The sequence below is a fragment of the Chrysochloris asiatica genome, unplaced genomic scaffold (genome assembly GCF_000296735.1).
Source record: "Chrysochloris asiatica unplaced genomic scaffold, ChrAsi1.0 scaffold00110, whole genome shotgun sequence".
In the NCBI taxonomy this organism is placed as follows: Eukaryota; Metazoa; Chordata; class Mammalia; order Afrosoricida; family Chrysochloridae; genus Chrysochloris; species Chrysochloris asiatica.
The window spans coordinates 8,299,615-8,319,804 of NW_006408628.1; the positions used below are offsets into that span (position 1 = coordinate 8,299,615).

The 20,190-nt window shown below is 50.7% G+C and overlaps 2 protein-coding genes across 2 annotated transcripts in view; one reads left to right on the plus strand and one right to left on the minus strand.

Moving 5' to 3' along the window:
• The window catches only part of PNKD (paroxysmal nonkinesigenic dyskinesia), a 121,166-nt gene that overhangs the window by 2,628 nt on the left and 98,348 nt on the right, over nt 1-20,190 (plus strand). The window lies entirely within an intron of this gene.
• TMBIM1 (transmembrane BAX inhibitor motif containing 1) lies at nt 1,620-7,344 on the minus strand. The gene is made up of 11 exons (XM_006867806.1): nt 7,143-7,344; nt 5,801-5,895; nt 5,046-5,110; nt 4,818-4,871; nt 4,337-4,387; nt 3,833-3,872; nt 3,548-3,585; nt 3,352-3,439; nt 2,987-3,082; nt 2,023-2,076; nt 1,620-1,766 (listed from the first exon to the last, which is right to left on the minus strand). Exons 1-11 carry the CDS (start codon nt 7,342-7,344, stop codon nt 1,620-1,622), a joined length of 930 nt encoding a protein of 309 aa, XP_006867868.1.

Sequence of the window (20,190 nt, forward strand, 5' to 3'; positions counted from 1 at the left end):
TAATGAATCAAGTAAGACATTTAGGGCGCGGAGGAAAGAGCACACTTGACTGAGTCCAAGTGACTCAACTTCTCTGGGCCTGTTTTCCTTTTTGTATGAGGTCTTAGACTGGTGATTTCTAAGCCAGGGATTCTGAACCTGGGGTTTGTGCCAGTATGCAAAATTGTATGCAGCTTTGTAGAGAAAAGAATAGCGTGTGTGGCCTTTTTAAAAGGGTTCATGACCTAGAAGAGTTGAAGCATTACCACAGAGAAGACCCTTCCAGATCTGGAATTGCAGAATTGAAGGCCCTTCTCCCATGAGCCTTTGCTAGCCCATGGCTTCCATCTGGGGATGGAACTGCTGGGGAAACATATATCCAGTTATCTGAGGAAATGTGTGCTTTGAGCAGAGCCAGACCAACACCCCAGGGCTCTTGATAGGAAGAAAACCACAGCCACACAGGGTTTTCACTTCTAAACATGAAACTTTATTACATTTCTGGTTGTGTCCCTTTGTGGGACATATTTAGGACCAAGTATAATAGTGGAGTCCTAATTATATACCCTTGTGCTGATACGATTTCCACCCCCACCAGATAGAGTGACCCCCTGCCCATCTTCCAACTCGAGGCACTTGGTGTAAACAAAGAAAGTGATGGCTTGCTGGGGCAACAGGGCTTAAGTCTAAAGTCAAGAGCAAACAGGAAGTCTCCCTCTCAGGGCCATCCCAGGGTTAGCAGGAGGAAAGAAACACAGGCGTCTTTGTGGGTGCCATGGTAAGACTTACATACTGCTCAGACAGGGTGCAGAATAGTCCCCAAGGCATTTTCTCTGTCCCCACCCAACTCTATTCACCGTTGCTTCCTGGCCACACTTAACAACCCTCTAAGGCCCCCCATCTCCTGACCTCTGCCTGAGCACAGGAAACAAGAGATGCCTCAGAGCAAAGATCTCACAAGCGCTCAGGGAGACCAGATGGCTGAAAATGGGCCTGTTCTCCACCACCATCACAAGTATGAGGGAGCCCAGGGCAGGCAGCCCCAGTAGTTCGCTCCCTTTCCTCTACCCACTCCCATCCAGATAAACAGTATCTACACATACTGAAGCAGGGAGGCCCAGATGCACAGATCTCATGTAGCTTACCTGAGCTGGAGGCCCCATGGGTTGCAAAACGATCACAGGACAATTGCTTGTAAGTGCAGGCACTTGGGCCCAAGCTCCTGGCTTTGTGGGGCTGGAGGAGGAGACCCTTTATGGAGTCTCGATGCCTGAGGTGATGGGAGGACTCCTCATCACCTTGAAGTCACTTTCCCTTTTAGCTACAGAATAGGCTTTTTCATGCCTTCCCCCTTAGCCCCAGTTGTTAAAAAAATTGGTGCCATGTAGTGGCTAGAGGGGAGAAGACATCTTCAACTCAGTCCATGGCAAGCCCACCAAAGGCAAGAGTCAGTCCCCAACTCTTCCAACCCCACTAGGTATTTAAAATAGCCACAGCCAGAGAGGCCTCCACCTGCAGGACACAAAGGAAACTGGCATATGACTTAAGCGGTAGATAAGTGTCTGAGGCCCAGACCCCAGTCACAGAGCCCAACCCTCCAGAAAGGGGAGACCCAGATGGGATGGAACAAGGGATGCTCCTTAATTGCGGTCCCCCACCAGCTGCAGCACAAAGGTAAAAATGTAGACAATGTCCGTGTAGATCTGCAGAGCACCGGTAATGTACTCCTCTGGACTGATGGTGTGTTTCCGGTTTCCCAGAACCAGCTGTGTGTCATAAGCCAGGAACTGCAGGGAGAGTAAAGTCAAGAGTGAGAACCCAGAGCACATTTTGCCCCAGCATGTTTGTCCGGTGCTTACTGCCCTTGATGAGAAAGGGAGACAGACAGCAGGCAGTGAGAACAGGCAGAATACTCTCTTGACAGTGGGGAGACGAAAGGCCGGCTACAGTTCACTCCCTGGCCCCCAAAGCCCTTGCTCATTCCCTTGATCTTCCCCTCCCCCACCTGTGCAGCCCTTCTGGAGGGCGGTAGGGCTGACTCACCAAGGTGAAACCAATGGCCCCCAGAGCAGCATAGAGCATGTGGAGCCAGTAAACCTGGGAAAGAGAAGGTCAGGAATGGGTTAGAACTTGAATACACGTGGACCAAGGCAGTCCCTCGCGACCCGCTTTCCCTGGGATTCTAGAATCAGAGTAGGTAGATCCAGGAAGTTAGTCTTCTGCCTTCTAGATCCTGGAAGAAATTGAGACTACTATATTTGGAAGAGAGAACCAAGGCCAAATAAAGGCCAGCCACAGCTGCTCTTGGCCAATCCAATGTCCAGAGTGAGTCAAGGTATACAGAAGCTCCCTCTGCACTTCTGGGAGAAAGAAGGTGGTTGAGTTACAGCTCTGGAAGGGGCAGACCCAGGAAGTACTAGCTGAAGAGCCCCATTCCCTTTCACCTAACCATGGGCCATTCCCTCGAGTGGTTCCTGCAACCCAGACTGGGTTGGGCTGGACTAAGGAAGAGCTGTGAGGGAAGGGGTCCCCTGCACTGATGAGTGTCAGAACAAGGCAGTACCCACCCTCAGGGCAGCAGGGCCAGCCTGCCAGAAGTGGGCCTCTTGTTCATATCCTTCCCCTTTCCACACCCTTTTCCATGTGACTCACTTCAGCCTGGGAGCCTCGTGCTCTCCTCCAGCTGACAGACTACAGGAGGGACCAGGCATGGTAGTTCCTTACACACCCCCTTTCAAACCCATCTCAGTGGTCCACTGAGCTCCAGAAGGCCTCAGGCAGCCCCTTAGGACTTGGTCTCAGCTGTTCAACAGATCGGATCCACCACTTCACCAGGAACATGGGGTCTCAGAGGCTGGGGTTCTCAGGGCTATTGAACCCAAAAGGGCTGCGCCGTGGTATTGGCCCTGTGGCTAGCAGTCAGGAGATCCTGGAGGAGAGAGCCTGCCCAGAGGCCTAGGGCACCGTACTAGTGAGGAAGCCTACTCTGAGCACCAGGTTCACTCACGTATTTGAAGGATAGCACAATGGCAGTGACAATCCCAGTCACCATCAGCACGATTCCCAGCACACAGAAGAGGCCTGCACAAGAGGTGAAGTCCACCTGCCAAGAAGGGAGCAGAAGGCAGCTGTCAGCAGGCTCCCACCTGCCAGGGAGGCCCAGTGCTAGCTCCTGACTCTTCTAGGGCAGAGACAAGAGGCAATTTTGTAGATGTAGCTTTGAGAAGGAGATTAGAGGCTTCAAGGGAAATTTCTGGTACAGGGACCTGGGCCCTCCAGGCTCGGGAATCCTTTTGGCTTTGCTCAGCAGTTGGTTTGCTCAGCAGTTGGTTCAGGAGGCCAGGTGTGTGTAAGAAGGTTCCATATCCTCACCTTGGTCTGGAAGCAGAAGACGGTGACTGCTATGGCCACCACAGCAGTGATGATCATTGCGATGATGACAGCTTTGGTGTTATACATACTGGGGAGGAGGGGAGAGAGCTCAGAGGAAGTCCTTGTATAGGGATTCCCCCCACTGCACATTACACAGGCCCCAAGAATATTGGGATGAGGCTGTCCCGGAATGTACCTGGAAATAGTGCCTGTCATGAAGCCCATGGCAAGAGTCTAAGGGAAGAATAGAGACAAGAGTGAGACACTTTAGAAGGTGGGCCCCAAGGAGATGACACCAGTGGTTCATCAGAGCTGGGCACAGACATGACCAAGCAGGAAAGAGGCAGCCACAGAGGAGGCCAAGAAATAAGCTAGAGGGGGGGACCCAAGGACGTCCTTCTGCCATGGTGTCCCCATACCCTCCCTAGGGCCAACCCTCCCTCAAGCCATCTCCTCCCCTCCCTCCAAACCCCTCACTTACAAACAGGGTTAGCAGAATGATGTTCCATGGGAAGCGGCGTCTAAAGGGAAAGAGAATCCGCGATTCGGTGCCATGGGGCTGGTTGGGTATTAGAGGCTTTCAGCAGAGGGCAGTTCCTGGCTCAAGTCCCTGGAAGATCAAGCCTTGGCCCAGAGAAGGGAGGCTGGCATGGCCTTTGGTATCTGCTTAGGGTCTCTAGGAGGGCAGTATGGGGCAATATGACCAGCCAGGGGTCTAGAGCCAGAAAAATCTGTGTGAAAGTTACTCAGCATTTTTGAGCCCAAGTTCTTCCTATTTGTTAAGTGGACAAAATGCTAATTATCTTGCTGATTGTTCTCAGGAAGCTAAATAGACACATGCATAGAATATGTGCATGTATACACCAGAACAGTACATGCTATCATGATCATTTCTTCTAAGTCTCCGTTCATCTACCAGAAGGTAGATGTCCCCAGCTCCCACCCTCTGCCATCTCTTTTCATTGGCTAATCCTCTGGGACTCACCTGGGTCCCTGGCAGCAAACAAGAGTCAGGTAGGTGGCCAGGAAGACAGCACTGGGGAGAGAGAGGTGGAGAGGTAGCCGCAGGCCCAAACCTCCCACCCTCTGCCATCTGCCCGTTCCAGCCTAGCCTGGCAACACAGGAGCAGATGGTGGGCTGGAGGCCCCAAAGCTATGTGGAAGCTATTCAGTAGGAACTGAGGATAAGACACCCCCCAGGCAGGGATGCTAAGAACCTCCATGACACAGGGTTCTGGCTAGAAATAGGTGTAGGGAGACAAGAGCGGGCAGACTTAAGGAAACATAGGGACTGTTTTGTAGGATACATACTGCCCACACATACCCAAACTAACCAAAGGTAACTTAGAGGGTCCTCCTCAGCATTTTGGATCCACCACCACCACCCCCTTGAATAGAGTAGGTCAACTAGAAACAAATCCCTTGCCCCTCTTCTTGCACCTGAGCTGCCAGCAGCGCACACTCACTAGGATGCGTAGTAGACAGCCACATTTTTCTTCACAAAATCGCCGACTGGTTTCCTATGGAGAGGGGAGGACAAGTGAGGCTCATACTACAGCCTGACTCCTAGGGTCTCTAATTGCTTGCCTCCCACTCCTCTTCCCAGGGGTCCATCTCTGAGAGCAGGGGTCTCCCCTAGCCTTGCTCTCAGGGCCCAGAGCTAGTCAGAGTTGGGGAAAGGCCTAGAGACTCACACGAAAGTGAAGATCGCAATGATGGCCACGGTGATGAGCAGTTGGATGGAGATGATGGTGTACACCTGAAACACAGACGGCCCACCCATGGGCCACGCAGCTCACCTCCCAACCCTGACCTCACCCAGGAAGCAGTCAGCCCCGACCACCGAAGACCTTGCCACTGGACCCCCATGCCTGCCCTGTATTTGAATGGTGGTAGGGAAGCTTTTTTCTCTTAAAGGATTTCTTACTTTGTCCTCAACTCCAGAGTCCAAGTCAGGAGCGGGGCTCGGCTATTCCACACGTTCTCAAAACTAACATGCCCCACTTCCAGCTGCTTGTTGGCATTGTCCCTCCCTATCCTGTATCCAACCTCAGGTCACAGTTTATGACCCCTGATCTATGGCCACCATACTGCACTTCAAGCAGCTCAGCCTGACATCAGTGTGTATCTGCTGGGTGGGCGTGGGGAACCAGTGATCTTTTCTGGCTTCACACCTAACAGGAGAGATGTCTGGGGCAGGCAAGACACTCCCCAAACTGAAAGTGTCTTTCCAGAGCAAGGCAAGGAAGGGGAACACTGGAGTTAGAGGGGCTGGGGCCACTTTGGAGGAACACGAGAGACAACTGGGAAGGCAGGGAGCCACATAGCTGGCGGCACAGAGAAGGCAGCTGGCAAAAGGAATGTGGCCTGGGGCTAATACTGTCCCCCTTTCCCCCCTTCCCATAGCCTAAGGGGCCCAGGCACATCTGCCTCACAGCCCCCATCTTACCTTTCGGATGAAGGTGTGTCGGACTTTCCTGTCATCCCAATCTCCGAAGTTGTCACTCACTGCTCTCTCCTCCCCACCGTAGCCCTCACCTGGGCCTGGGGGGCAGATTATATATGACCGAATGGGACCTGGGACATGTGGCCCAAATTCTACTGCTCATTCACCCACTCCCCCGGAACAAAGTCTCAGTGTCTCCAAGCAAGGAGCAATGTTGTTAGACAGGAACCCTTCTAGATGGCCCACTGGAGCCATGGGGCCTGTAACAAGGGGCTCAGCTGTGAGCCGTTCCATCAGCATGCAGTTAGGGAGCGTCCTGAGTGCCTAGTGGGCCACAAAAGTGAGTAGTCCCTATTGTCCAGGGATTCCCCATCTAGAGGACAGCCAGCCAGGCCAAGGGCATTAGCTGGAGTCCGTCCAATTAGCAAGGTACCCAAGAGCTAGGTAGCAACTGGCTGGGGCAGAACAGGGGATAAAGGGTAGAGGAAAAGCAAAGAACACAGTATATGTGTGTGTATGTGCACACCCGTGCATACATGTGTAAAGTGGAGAACAGTGCAGAGACTGTGATGGAAATCAGGTGTCCCAGGGCGGAGCAACCATTAAGGTCTTCTGGACCCAGATATGTCAGGTGTGTACATGTCCAGGATGACGCGGGAATAAAACATCACTGAAGAGCTATTATTTGCCTAGAGCACGGATACCCAGAGAGAGTTGGCTGTATACTTACTTATTCTGGAATTCCGGGGAGGCTGAGGGAGCTCAGAACATTCCTTAAGTGCCTCCTTGGGAACTGCTTCTTAAATATCTGTATGAGCTACCAGGATAGCAGTCCCATGATACTTGAATTGTATCTTATTCCTGATCAACAACAACCATTCCCTGCCATGTTTCTCAAACTAAATTCCACATGACTTGTAGATGTTTGCAAAATACGATTTTACCTTAAAGAGTGAGAATTACCAGCACAAAGTGTGTGTGTGTGCAGGAAGATGATAAGTCTGGGTGTTTTCCGTAGAAGTTTCCAACAACTGCCTTGTTGGAAAACAAGGATCCCCTGAGGTAAGGACGCTGAGAATTACCCAACCAGTCTGTCATCTGTACGTGCAAGTTCTGGTGTGGGGCTTACAGACTCCGTCTCTTTCCTGGATAAAAGCACTATCAGGCAGTCTGCTTGCTAAGTGCTGAGAAAAAGGGTAGGAAAGTAAAGATAGGGGAACAGAGCTCTAACCAGAGAAAAGGGGATTAAACAGGAAGTTGGTAAGAAAAGGGACAAAATGCCGGAGCCGCATCTACTCAAGTTCTGCCTCCTCCCTGCCCCTCCATCTGCCCCTCCAGGACTCACCATAGTGCATTGGCATCGGGTGGATGGGGGGCATAGGTTGTGGGTAGCCAGCGGGGTGACCGTAGCCAGGTTGTGGGTAGGCAGGGTAGGCAGGATAGCCACCCGGGAGGACAGACGGTTGTCCATAACCTCCAGGGGGTGGGGAGCCAGGGTAGAGGGGGTTGCGGTCTTCATATGGAGGGGGGGCACTGGGATGGGACATGGTCACTCAAGGCTGAGGACCCCAGCTGCTTGGACCTAAAATGAGAGACAAGAAAAGCAGTCGTGAGTGGTCAGGCCCAGCTCGCTCAGCCAACCCAGCCCAGGCCGTCTGTGTGGGGAAGAGCCCCTTGTACTTGCTCTAGATAGTAGCGTATCTGTCTCTGCCCACCAGCCATCTCCTTCATCGCCATCAGCTCAGCCCCTGGCCCACTCCTTACTGTGCCTCCTCCTGGTCTAGCGAAGTAGCGGGAGGGGACTTAGTTCATGAGCTCAGAGGATTTTCTGAACATCAACGTGAGAGATGAGGGGCCAGGCAGAGCCTGGGAACACCCCCTGTTCTCTGTTTAGAAAACCTTCCAGTGATAGGGACTTGACATCAGAACCAGGGAAGAAACCGGATGGCCCCAGGAAAGGTTCTCAGTGAATCACAGGGTCAGCTGGGGTCCACTGAAGGAGTCAGCCCAGCCCCCATAGCAGCTAGCAGGAGTACCAGGCCTGAACACCAGAGCTGGAGCAGGGCCAAGGCTCTGAGTGGAGCTGGAGGAACAGGAAAACAAGTGTTCCCCGGCACTAGAGCTGCCAGGCTCCAGAGGGGGAAAGGGGACAGTGGAGGAGGGCCCACTGTCAGGGGAAGCCTGGAAGAGCTTGGCAAATGGGAGCTGTGAAAAAGAGCAGGCCTGAAACAGGACTTTCTGGTTCCTTTAAATAATAGCTGTGAAGGGACAAATAGGTGTGTGGCAGTGTGTATCCATGCCTGCTCTCTTTGCTGCTCTTGCCTGGGAGTGGCTAGTGAGTGTATGGCCCTGTGACCCCAGAGAACCCCAGGGCCTGGGACCCGAGTCCTGTCTGGCTGGTGGGAAGGTGAGAGAGCTAAGAGATCTTGCGCCAGAATGGTAGATGTGTGTGTGTGTGTGTTTGGGGAGTCGGGGATAGGTTGGGCAGTGCCAGGAACAAACCCCGGAAACAGAGCTGGAAGGGACTGTGTAGCCCCAAAAGCTCACTTCAGATGACCTGGCCCCTTGGGGTACAGAACTAGCAGGCTAGTGGCATAACCAGAATGGAGGGCTTCAGGATCCTGGGTATGTGTCCTTCATGCTGTGTCTCCCAGGCCTGCGAGAGCTGTGAGTTTGTCTCCTGAAGGTCCCTAAGCCCAGGGAGAGAAGAGCTCTGACAGCGTCTGGGCATCTTGGCGGGCCACCACCGCCCCCTAGAGAACTTCCCAAGATGCAGGCCTTCAGCATCCCACAGTAGAACCCCCAAATCCAGGTCAGCAGACACCATCTAAACCTCTGCTAGTAGGAAGAGAGAACAGGCTTCTCTTTGTAGGGCACTGCAGTGTTGGGCAGTTCAGGGATCAGATAAAGGGATGATGGTCTTATGTCTTCTCCCCTTTCTTGTGGCAACCAGGATAAGTCAGAGAGGGGCAGGCCACAGGGAGGGGGATCACATGACAGGCCACAGCTCTAGATGGCCGATTCTGAGGAAAGCGCTCCTCTCCCAGGAGTAAATGGGCCAGGGCCAGGGCAGGTTTTGGGCCAGAAATAAGGGGTGTGAGGCAGCAAACGACAGCAGGTAACAAAAGGGGGTGTTGATGGGGGCCCCTCCGAGTGTACCAGCCAGTCAGGAGCTGAGCCAGCCAGCCCTGTGAAATCCAGGTACAAAAAAAGAAAAACAAAACTAAAATTTCAAGTGTTGTGAATTTAAGAAACTGAGAGATACTCACTGCTTTCGAAAATGGTTTGTACTTATGTAAGGTTATGTTTATTATGTGCTGTCTAGTTGGTTCCAACTCATAATGACCCTGTGTCGGATTGCTAAGAGCAGATGGTGGGTTTGAACTGCTGACCCTGCCACTACCAGTCCAGTGCTTAGCCTACAGTGCCACACCAGGGTTCTCTTAAGATTTGGAGGGAAAATACCATAACAAGTTACAATCTGAATCCCTGAGAAAACTGTACCTCTCTGGGTACCCTACCATCCCTTTTCCCCCAGAAAACACCCTTTGCCTTCACATCCTCTTTGGGGGAGGAGACCAGGCAAGTCACCTTTGAAGTAGGGTGATTTGTCATGATTGCCTTAATCTCAGCACCCCAGGCCTGTGTGACACCCACCAATGGGGTGGTAGTCCATAGGGGGCTTGCTAACATGTCCCAGGTGCCAGGAAAGGCCTAGGGGTTGGAGGAGAAGTCACCAACAATGACATGAGCATCTGGGAGTGGCTCTGAAATGAGGTGGGTGGACCAGTGACTTCTGAGTTCACTGCCAGCTCTAACACAGGAACCATCAGGGCAGCGGGCTATGTGGAGCCAGCCCTTGGCCCAGCCCTCCTTTTCTGAGCCAAGCAGGGCAAACAGGTCCTTCCCCAGGCCAAAGGGGCTACAGCCTTTGTGAAGTAAAGGGTGACGCATGGAGAGAAAGGTCAGCCGTGGGTAGGCGGCCCAGGACTCCGGTCCAGCTCAGCAGACTGCTGACTCACAGATGCCCTCCTCCACTCCTTTACTCCTCCCCCTTCACTCTTCCAGTTTCAAAAGAATTCCCCAGTGGACATGCCTGCAGAGCACACAGTCCAGTTCTCTGAAGGCCTCAACCACCTGTCCAGTCTTTCCAGAGCTGGCGCTGACTACCTTGCCTCATATGCCTCAGTTTCTTCACCTGGAAAATGGGTTTACTGCTATTAAGAGTACCCTGTACAGGCTTGTTCCATAAAATGAGAACATACACATAGAACACAGTTGGTGATAAACAGTAAATGTTAGCCATTTTTAGTTACGTTTCACTAAATCCTCTCAGTGGCATGAGAGATACTATTGTTATTATTCCAACTTACAAATGAAGATACTGGGCTTAGAAGATTTAGGTTACTTGCCCGAGGTGACCTAGCTAGGGTGTGATGGAGCCAAGACCCACACGCTTAGTCTGCTCTAAGCCTGCATATCCTAATTTAGCACTACTGGGGATTCCTTCCAAGCCCCTCTCATGGAGCGCCCCAGGGCTGCCGACAAGAGTCACACCGATGTAGATGCCTGGGCCCTCTCCACCCTGCCCATCTGCCACAAGAAGGAGGAGGAGGAGGGTGGTTCAGAGCTGCTGGTGTTCCTTGTTGCTCTTAAGTGCTATCAACTGAGTTCCAACTCACTTGTGTAGGGTTTCCCAGGAGCAGCTGGTGGGTTTGAACCCCCAACCCTGCATTGCAGTTCAAGCCAATCTGGCTTATCCTACAGCTCATACCAGTTGCCACCGTGACCTTGTGTGTGACAAGTGGAACTGCTCTAAAGGGTTTTTAGAAGCAGATCACCACACCCATCTTCTGAACCATTTCTGGGTGGGTTTGAGCCACCAACCAACCTTTTGGCTACTAGTTAAGTGCTTAATTATTTGCATTCCTCAAAGGTGCCTTTACCCAGTGACTTCAATTCAGAGCTGTTGTTGTGAGGTGCCATCATTTGACTGCAACTGTGAGTCAGTTCCCGGCACATTACCAGCACCACCACATGAGTCAGTTCTGACTCACAGCGCCCCTGAACACAACACAAGAAAACACTGCCCTGTCCTGCACAATCTTCACAACTGTTGTCATGTTGGAGCCCTTTGTTGGAGCCACTGTGTCAGTCCATCTCCTTGAGGGTCTTCCTCATTTTCACTGACCCTCCTCCACTTCCGAGCTGTCATAAATGGCCCAACTGAAAGGAGATGCGGTCCTCTCAGGTACCCAACCCCCTCACTGTACTAAGCAGTCTACCACAGTGCAGGCAGCTGGGGTGGCCCGGTCCTGGGGCCCAGATGAGAGATTAGGGGAGACATGGGTGCAGGAAAAAAGAGAAAGACTCCTAGTGGTATGGCCAGTCCAGAGAGCTGCTAAACACTGTCACACTCCCCTCCAAGTAACACCACGGGCAATACTGCTCCCTGGCCCCTGCTTCACCTGCATGAGGGCCCTGGCCACTTCCACATCACTAAGACCTCAGCTAGAAAGGAGGCTTGGGGCTGACATCTGCTCACTTATAGGGAAAGGAGGATATGGGCCGTGTTTGCCGGAGAAGAGCAGAAAATCAACAGACAGGAAAAAGGGAAGGAAGAAGATGAAAGACTGAGTGATGATGATGCCCACAGACTAGAAAGCATGTTGTCGGGGTTCTGCTGATAGGTATTGAGGAGCTCACGGATATTCCTAAACTACAGAAAGCATTCATGTTGTATCTGAACAAACGTTATGGAGGGAGTAAGCATGTTGGGTATGCACGCATCTGGGCTCACCGGCACATTCTTCCTCACAATGTCTGTTGCCCGATCCTTGCCACATGATCTAAGCTTGTCCCCTCACTCTCTCCCTTATACGCACACACACACCAGTCCCTCACCAGGAAGGAGGCAGGGTTCCACAAGTGGGTGGGCTCCAATCAAAGGACCTGCTGACTGTCAAGGTTTTCAAATATACAGTGAGGGAAGTGTCCCCTTCCCCTGGAGCTACCTCTGGGTCAGTGGGGTGACCGTGGCCCCACTGAGCTCCAAGCTCAGGTTCTGCTCAGGCCTCTGAAGGGTTAAGTCTCTGGAATCTACAGGAAGGAGGCTTGAGCTACTGGGGTTACAGCAGAGGGTGTGTGTGTGTGTGTGTGTGTTGGAGGGAGGGGCAGAAAGGAGCAGCTGACTGGTCCCGGCTGCCTGCCCTCCGCCCTGCCAGGAACGGATGCCCAGAGCCAAAATGGAAAGAATAGCTCAGAGTGTGCATCGCAGGAAACCCCACCCAGTGAATGCTGAGCAGGCCCCTGGTCCCTGCCCCTGGGTGCCCAGGGCTCTGACAAGCTCCTCTCCGCCCTTTTCCTTACCCTACCCCAGCTGCCTCAACCCTCCTAGTCCTCCGTGTTCCCTCCTCCCAAAGAAAACACTTTATCCTCCCACCCCCCCAACACACAGCCCTGAGGGCAGAGGAGGAAAAACTCAGAAGTGTTGGGGCAAGTCCCAGGCTTGATGCAAGCAGGAACCAAAGGCCCCTTACTATCCTTTTCAACTTATTAGCCTCCAGTCAGCCTGCCCTTAGGGGTTATGAGGATGGTGCCTACAGGACCTAGAAACTGAAATGTCAGAGCTGGAATGCAGTTGAGAAATCCTGGTCACTTGACAGGCAAGGGAGCACACAGCTGAGAGAGTTCCTGCCCAGGCCCCTAACAGACTCCCCATCCTAGGCAGAGGCTTAGAACTTCCCTCCCACCCCCCAGTTCCCTCATGTCCTTCCTACTCTGAAATAGCTATGACTGCCAGCCATCTGTGCCCTCCCCCCAGCTGGAAGTCATCCTTCGGACCCTGTCTCTAGACAGGGTGGCCTCTCCCCAAACCTGAGGCTCCCAAGCTACCCAGGTCTCTGGAGTATGAGCAGGTCAGACAGGCTCAGAGACCCTAGCCCAGCCAGAAGCTATGATGGCCCTGGGTGTACAGATAAGGAAAGAGGAACCTGGTAACAAACCACTACAGAAATGCAGGCCCTCTCCACCATTCTCTTGGTTTCCTCCTCTGTTGTCTTTTGAGTTGAACTTCAAGATCGGGCAAGGGTAGTGGGTAGAGAGGCAAAGGAATGTGAAAGAACTAACTAGCCAGGATGCAGAATGGAGACAAACCCTTCCCTCCCCTGCAGGTGGGCAGGGAAGGACAAGAACCCATATTTCCTTAATATCAGATATCCCTCAATTCCAACTCATGATATATATGGTATACACTGTAAAGTAGAAGTGCTTCAGGGTTTTCAAGGGGGATTGCCAAACCTATTTTCCAAGGTACCGCTGAGTGGTTTTGAACCACCAACCTTTTGTGACTAGGAGTCTAAGGGGCACCTAGTCCACACACAGAAAGTCTGTAAGGTGGATTTTATTATCCTTGCTCTACAAATGAGAAAACTGAAATTCAGAGAAAAATAGATCTAAGGTCCCACAGCAGGCAAACAGAAGAAATGGGATTTTTGAACCCAGATTTGCCGTCTGATTTTCATATTCATACTCTTTTATAACTGGCTGCAGCAAAAGCCCTTGAGGCACCCCATGACTCACCTATGTGAAGAGGTCAGCACAGGGGGAGAAGGGGGGGGAGAAGGGAGTTAACTGTAAAGATAAAAAATTACAGCAAGGGCTGATCCTTTGATAACAATGCCTGTTCCCTAATGGAAAGTTGATCCTATACTTAGGAGGCAGGGACCTGAGTTTTTGTCTGACACTAGTATAATCTCCATTGTACATTTCTAGACTCAGTTTTCTCATCTGTAAAACAAGCACCTGAACTGAAAGATCAAAATTCATTCTAACTCCGACAGTCTCTGATTCTGAGTCAGTTCCATAAAGAATATAGTCTGAGGAATCTACTGGTGTGAGGCTGGTCCAAAGGAAACTACAGAAGTCTGGCACGGGGATAGCCGTAATCTTTCTCCTCCCTTGAACTCCTTTGCCGTTGATTCCAACTTATAGTGACCATTGTTGTTGTTGTTGTTGTGTGCCGTCGAGTCGGTTCCGACTCATAGCGACCCTGTACAGGGTTTCCGAGGGTGTAAATCCTTACGGGAGTAGAAAGCCTCATCTTTCTCCCGCGGAGCAGCTGGTAGTTTCGAACTGCTGACCTTTAGGTTCACAGCCCGATTCGTAACCACTACGCTACCAGAGTGACCATTAGGGCAGAATTTTTGTTGTGTGCCGTGGAGTCAGTTCCGACTCATAGCGACCCTGTATAGGGTTTCCAAGGCTGTAAATCTTTACAGGTGCAGAAAGCCTCCTCTTTCTCCTGCGGAACAGCTGGTAGTTTCGAACTGCTGACCTTGCGGGTTCACAGCCCGATTTGTATCCACTACGCTACCAGAGCTCCTTAGTACCACCCTATAGGATTTTTGAGGCTGTAACCTTTACGGAAGCAGACTGCCACATCTCTCTCTTTCTCAGTGGCTGTAAACTTCAAACCACTGACTTTTCAGTTAGTAGCTGAACCACTTAACCACTGCTTCACTAAGGTTCCTTTCTTCCCATACTGCTACCATAATGCCCTGTGGATCCTAAGACGAGCTCCTCTGGGTGCTTACCTACCCAGTCCCCTGCAGAGAAACAGCATGACACTGTAGAAAGGAAAGACTATGAGGCAGGGAGTCAAGAGACCCAAGTTCAAGTTCTGACTTTTCCAGCAACTACTGTGGGAATCCAGACAAATGACTCACTTAGTCTCCATTCTCCCTCTGAGAGTGAACACTAAATCAGCCCACATGGTGGAGAGGGGAAGGGGCTAGTTTACCCAGGACCAAGGAGTACACCATCTATCTAGGCATTTCCCAAACTAAGGAGACTGAGTCCTTGTCTGCATTCCCAAAGCAGTCACGGACAGAGTTGGAACTTGAAATTCCAACCCTGTATGTCTAAGAAGCATTGCACCCCTGTCCCCAGCGGATGTTAATATGAAGCCCTGAAAACAGAGATGTCTAAGAAACAATGTTGCAACCCACAACCCCTTCTTAGAAAGTGACATGGCACAATGACATGCATACTTAATAAGCCGTTGCAGTAAGTAACCCAGTGTTCCTTCAAACTTCCTTAAGCCTGAACCACTTTTATCAAGTTCTAAAGTGCCCGTACAGTCGCTTCTGACTTATAAGAGACCTAGTCAATACAGGGTTTCCAAGGAGCGACTGGTGAGTTTGAACTGCCAACCTTGTGATTCAAGCCCACATTGCAGTCCTGTGCTTATCCTACAGTGCCACACCAGGACTCCTTTTATCAAGAGACGCCTATTAATAGCCCGTGGATACTGACCACGCCACCGTTTTAGATAGATTCCAGTCTTAACTCTTAAAACCTTTACCCTTATACCCAGCCCCTCAGAGCTAGCACATTAAGTACCAGGCATGCTTCCCCTACCCACACAGTCCCACACTGTAACTGCTGCTGTAACCTCCGTGGTGAGATTTACCAGCAAGGGCTGGGAGACATCTCCAACTAACATAGAACCAGAATGCCAGCACTCCTGGCATCACCTCTGTGCGACGGGGAAAGCACAACTCTCATTCTGTGCAGAAGTTGTTGTTGTTAAGTGCCGTGGAATCAGTTCCGACCCATAGCAACCCTGTACAGGGTTTCCGAGGCTGTAAATCTTTACGGGAGCAGAAAGCCTCATCTTTCTCCTGCAGAACAGCTGGTAGTTTCGAACTGCTGACCTTGCGGTTCACAGCCCGACTCATAACCACTACGCTACCAGAGCTCCTTGTACAGAAGTACGGACTACTAATTATTTTCCTCCTTGACCAATGTACTGGGTTGTTATTAAGTGCTGTGGAGTCAGTTTCGACTCATAGTCACCCTGCATAGGGTTTCCAAGGCTGTAAATCTTTATGGGAGCAGAAAGCCTCATCTTTCTCCTGCAGAATAGTTGGTAGTTTCAAACTGCTGACCATGAGATTAGCAGCCCAATTCGTAACCACTACTCTACCAGAGAACTGGGTACCCTCCAGGAACCCAGGAAAATGACCTGTGAACTTCTAGATTATCATTTCTACTTCAAAACAAGGCCTAGGTATTGACCTAGCATCCCAGCATCTTAGGGCTGAAAGATTCTGTCAAGGCCATCCCCTCCCCAGCATTCCCAACAGAATACTTTCTGAAAGTCCTCATCATATGGGTAATTATATGGCTGCCCATATTGTTAACAGTGACTCTTCCCAGAGAGTTGTATGCGCTTCCATTCTCAGGCCCTCAAGTATGTGTGCCCTGGCTTCTGGGCGGGGGGGGGCTTCTGCTGTTTCTGAAGGACCAGGTGGGAAGTCTTGGAGATGGAGGTACCCTGAGATGGACGGCCTCTGGTTGAGGTCCCCATTCCCAGGAGAGAAGGCTAAGCCCAGCTCATGACAGGAGCGTCTCCCTGCACTTAGAAGACATGTACAACCCCTCATTACTTCCTGACTGCCCACTTTTACAAGTGAGGCCCTGGAGTCATGGCACAAGAAGACAGAAAAAGTTAGGGCCTTTGACACTGTGTGGTCACAACAACTTCTTAAGTTATACTTGGGGACTGCTTGGCTCCTCATGTCTGGATACCGAGAGAGCAAGACCAAGCAGCCAAAGGCACCACCACAAGCCAGGCCAAAGGTGCCAGCTTTGAAACCTAAGCTCACCAATGAGATGAATATTTCAGAGCCCCAGAGAACTGGACACCTGAGGGACCTTCCATGGCTCTGGCTCCCAGAGTTCCCAGGCCTAACCCCCACCCCCAATTTACCCCATGTCCAGGATTCTCAGGCACAACCCCGCCTCTCTGGATACCATATGGAGCCACAATGGAGTGAGACGAGATGACCCCATGGGACAAGAAATGAAATGATGTGGCACCCACAAGATCAGAGCCAAACCACCCAGGCAGCCTTCCTCTACCTCCCCTCCCACCCTTCTCTGGCTCCTTCCAGTCTTTTCCATTTGCTTTCGCTTTCCCCATTCCTGTTTTGTTTCTACTCTCACCCAAAGAGACCAGACTTCCCTTTAGCTTTCTGAATCAGCCCAGGGGACAATGGCTGGCTGAGGGCAGTGTCTTGGTGGGTGGGTGGCCAGTAACCCACGCCCAAGGGTTAGGGCTGCCCACTGACTTCCCCCACTCAAATACTCATTCACCTGTTTACACCAAGGCTGGCACCAAGATCTCTGCCAGGTCCTGTGCCTCTCCTCGCCCCCGTGTCCTCCCCCCCTCCCCACTACCACCACCACCACCAGCTGAGGCCCCTGAGAATCATCCCACACACAGCTGGCCTCTCAGGGACTGGTACACGGACACGCCCTGCGACAGTCGGGTCACTCCCGCCAAAAAAGAGGGGGATATGAGGACACCCCCAGGCCTACCAGTGCCCGCGCGCCACAACCTGCTACCCAGCTCCCAAGGCTATTCCGGCGCCACACGTCCGGGGCGCACAGAGAAACTCCAGTAATAAAAGCAAGAAAGTCCCATTCTGGTGCTGGCTCCAGGGTCCGGAGCAGACCGGCCGAGACTAACTCCTGGAGCAAGTCCCACACCGAGAAAGTTTGAGAGGCCGCGCCCGGAGCTACCCGACCCCCGCCGGCCCTACTCCCGGGGCTTGCCTGAGCCGCTCCCAAACGTGCGCTTCGGGCCTCCGGCTCTTGCGATTCCTGCTCCGGCAAGGCTAGGCTAGGCTGAGCTTGCATTCCGCACCCAGCCCCGCCCCGTCGCGCCGGTGGAGCCGCCCTTTGGGGCGGGGCCCTGGGGGCAGCCTGGCGGAGGTCAGGGGTCCGCCCTATTTTCTCCCGCCGGCGTCGGTCCTCAATGGCCCTTACTAGTACTAGTAGCATTGAAAATTACTTTTGGAGTTTAGGATCGATACATGATGACTGATGGAAATATAGAAAACACAAAATACAAGGAAGAAAATCACTACTCATCGCTTCCAAATCCCAGTGGGAAGTCCTTAGATCTGTGTTTCTATGCCTCTAGGAGTGTATCTATTTATTTGTTTTTCTGGAGCAGGTCATATTGTATGGTTTGTTTACTTAACATTTTATTATAAACATTTTTGGCTACTAAATGTTCTTCAAATGCGTATTTTCAATGCTGCAAGGCATTTCCTCAAAAAAAAGCTATGCTCAGATTTATTTAATCAACTCCTGAAGGACATTTCAGTAAGTTCCCATTTTTCATTATTATAAGTACACTTAGTGATGAACATTCTTTCCAAGTCTATGCTTTTCAATGCACTTCTCATGTTTGAAACTCTAATGTATAAGAACAGAGGTGCGACTTAGAATCTTTGTTTCTAGGAACTAGAACCATTCCTGCTTGGAATTACCTCAACTGGGAAAGCAGGTGTTAAAAGTTAAAAGTCCTGAATTGCGATATAGAGTACTTGTTAAGGGCCGTCAATCAATTCCGACCCATAGCGACCCAGTATTGAGTTTCCGAGGAGTAGATGGTGAGCTTGAACCGCCGACCTTGCAGTTTAAATGGCTTTGCAGTCTGGCGCATTAACCCACAGCGCCACACCAGGACTCCATATAGAGTACTACCAACACAAAAATACCTAAACTCGTTTCTGGCAAGTCGACACCAACTCACAGTGGTGCAATAGGACAGGGTAGAACTGCCTCAAAGGGTTTCCCTCAACTATAAATCCTTATGGAAGCAGACTGGTGGTGGTAGTAGTTATGTGCCGTGGAGTCGGATCTGACTCAGAGCGACCCTGTCCACTTCCGAGGCTGCAAATCTTTATGGGAGCAGACAGCTTCATCTTTCTCCCGCTGAACAGTTGGTAGTTTCAAGCTGCTGATGCTGAGGTGATCATCTCAATTTGTTTCTGCCTGGATCAACTATCAACACTCAAGGAAGCAGCAGTCAAGAAATCAAAGGCCGTATTGCATTAGGCAACTCTGCTTCACAACACCTTTTTAAAGTGTTGAAGAACAAAGATTGTCAGCTTGAGGACTAAGGTGCGCCTGACCCAAGCCATGGCATTTTCAATAACCTTAAATGCATGTGAAAGCTGGACAGTGAATAAAGAAGATCATAGAAGAATTGATGCTTTTGAGTTATGGTGTTAGAGGAGAATATTGAAAGTGCTGTGGGCTGCCAAAAGAACCAATAGATCGGTTTTGGAAGAAGTGCAGCCAGGGTGCTCCTTGGAGGCCAAGATGGCCAAATTTCATCTCTCATACTTCGGACATATTGTCAGGAGGGACCAGTCACTGGAGAAGGATATCATGTTGGTAAGGTGGAGGGTCAGAGAAAAAGAGGAAGACCCCCCGAAGGATTAGCCAAGTGGCAGCATCATTGGACTCAAGCTTGGCAAAAGTGGTGAGGTTGGCACAGCATCGGGCAGTGTTTCGTTCTGTTCATAAGGTCGCTATGGGTCAGTACCGACTTGATGGCACCTAACAACAACATAGATAGTCACCTAACAACAACAGCAACAACATGCTATCAGAGCCACCACTCGTCTGTCAGTTTGTCGTACTGTGGTGGCTTGTTAGTTGCTGTGATTCTGAAAGCTATGCCACTGGTATTTTAAATACCAGCAGGGTCACCCATGGTGGACAGGTTTCAGATGAGCATCCAGACAAAGACAGACTAGGAAGAAGGAGTGACAAACTACTTCCAAATATTTAATCACTGAAAACCTTATGAATAGCAGAGAAACACTGTCAGATATAGCGCCGGAAAATGAGCCCCTCAGGTTGGAAGACACTCAAAATGCAATTGGGGAAGAGTTGCCTCCTCAAAGTAGAGTTGACGTGATGAAGCAAATGGAGTAAAGCCCGTGGGACTTTTATTTGCTGATGGGGCACAACTCAAAATGAAGAGAAACTGTTGTAAACATCCATTGAAAATCAGAACATGCAATGTACTAAGTATGAATTTGGGAAAATTGGAAGTTGTCAAAAATGAAATGGAATGCATAAACATCGATATCTTAGGCATTAATTAGTGAGCTGAAATGGATTGGTATTGGCCATTTTAAATCTGATGACCACATGGTTTACTATGCCAGAAATGACTAATTGAAAAGGAATGGTGTTGCATTCATTGTCAAAAAGAACATATCCAGATCAGTCATGAGGTACAATGCTGTTTGTAATAGGATAATATCCATGCGCTTACAAGGAAGACCAGTTCATATCACTATTATTTGAATTTACGCACCAACAACTAAACCCAGTGAGGATGAAATACAAGAATTCTACCAGCTTCTTCAATATGAAATAGATCAAACATGCAATCGAGATATGTTGATTATTACTGGTGATTGGAATGCAAAGGTTGGGAGCAGAGAGGAAGAATCAGAAGTTGGAAAATATGGCCTTGGTGATAGAAATGATGCTGGAGAAGGCATGATAGAATTCTG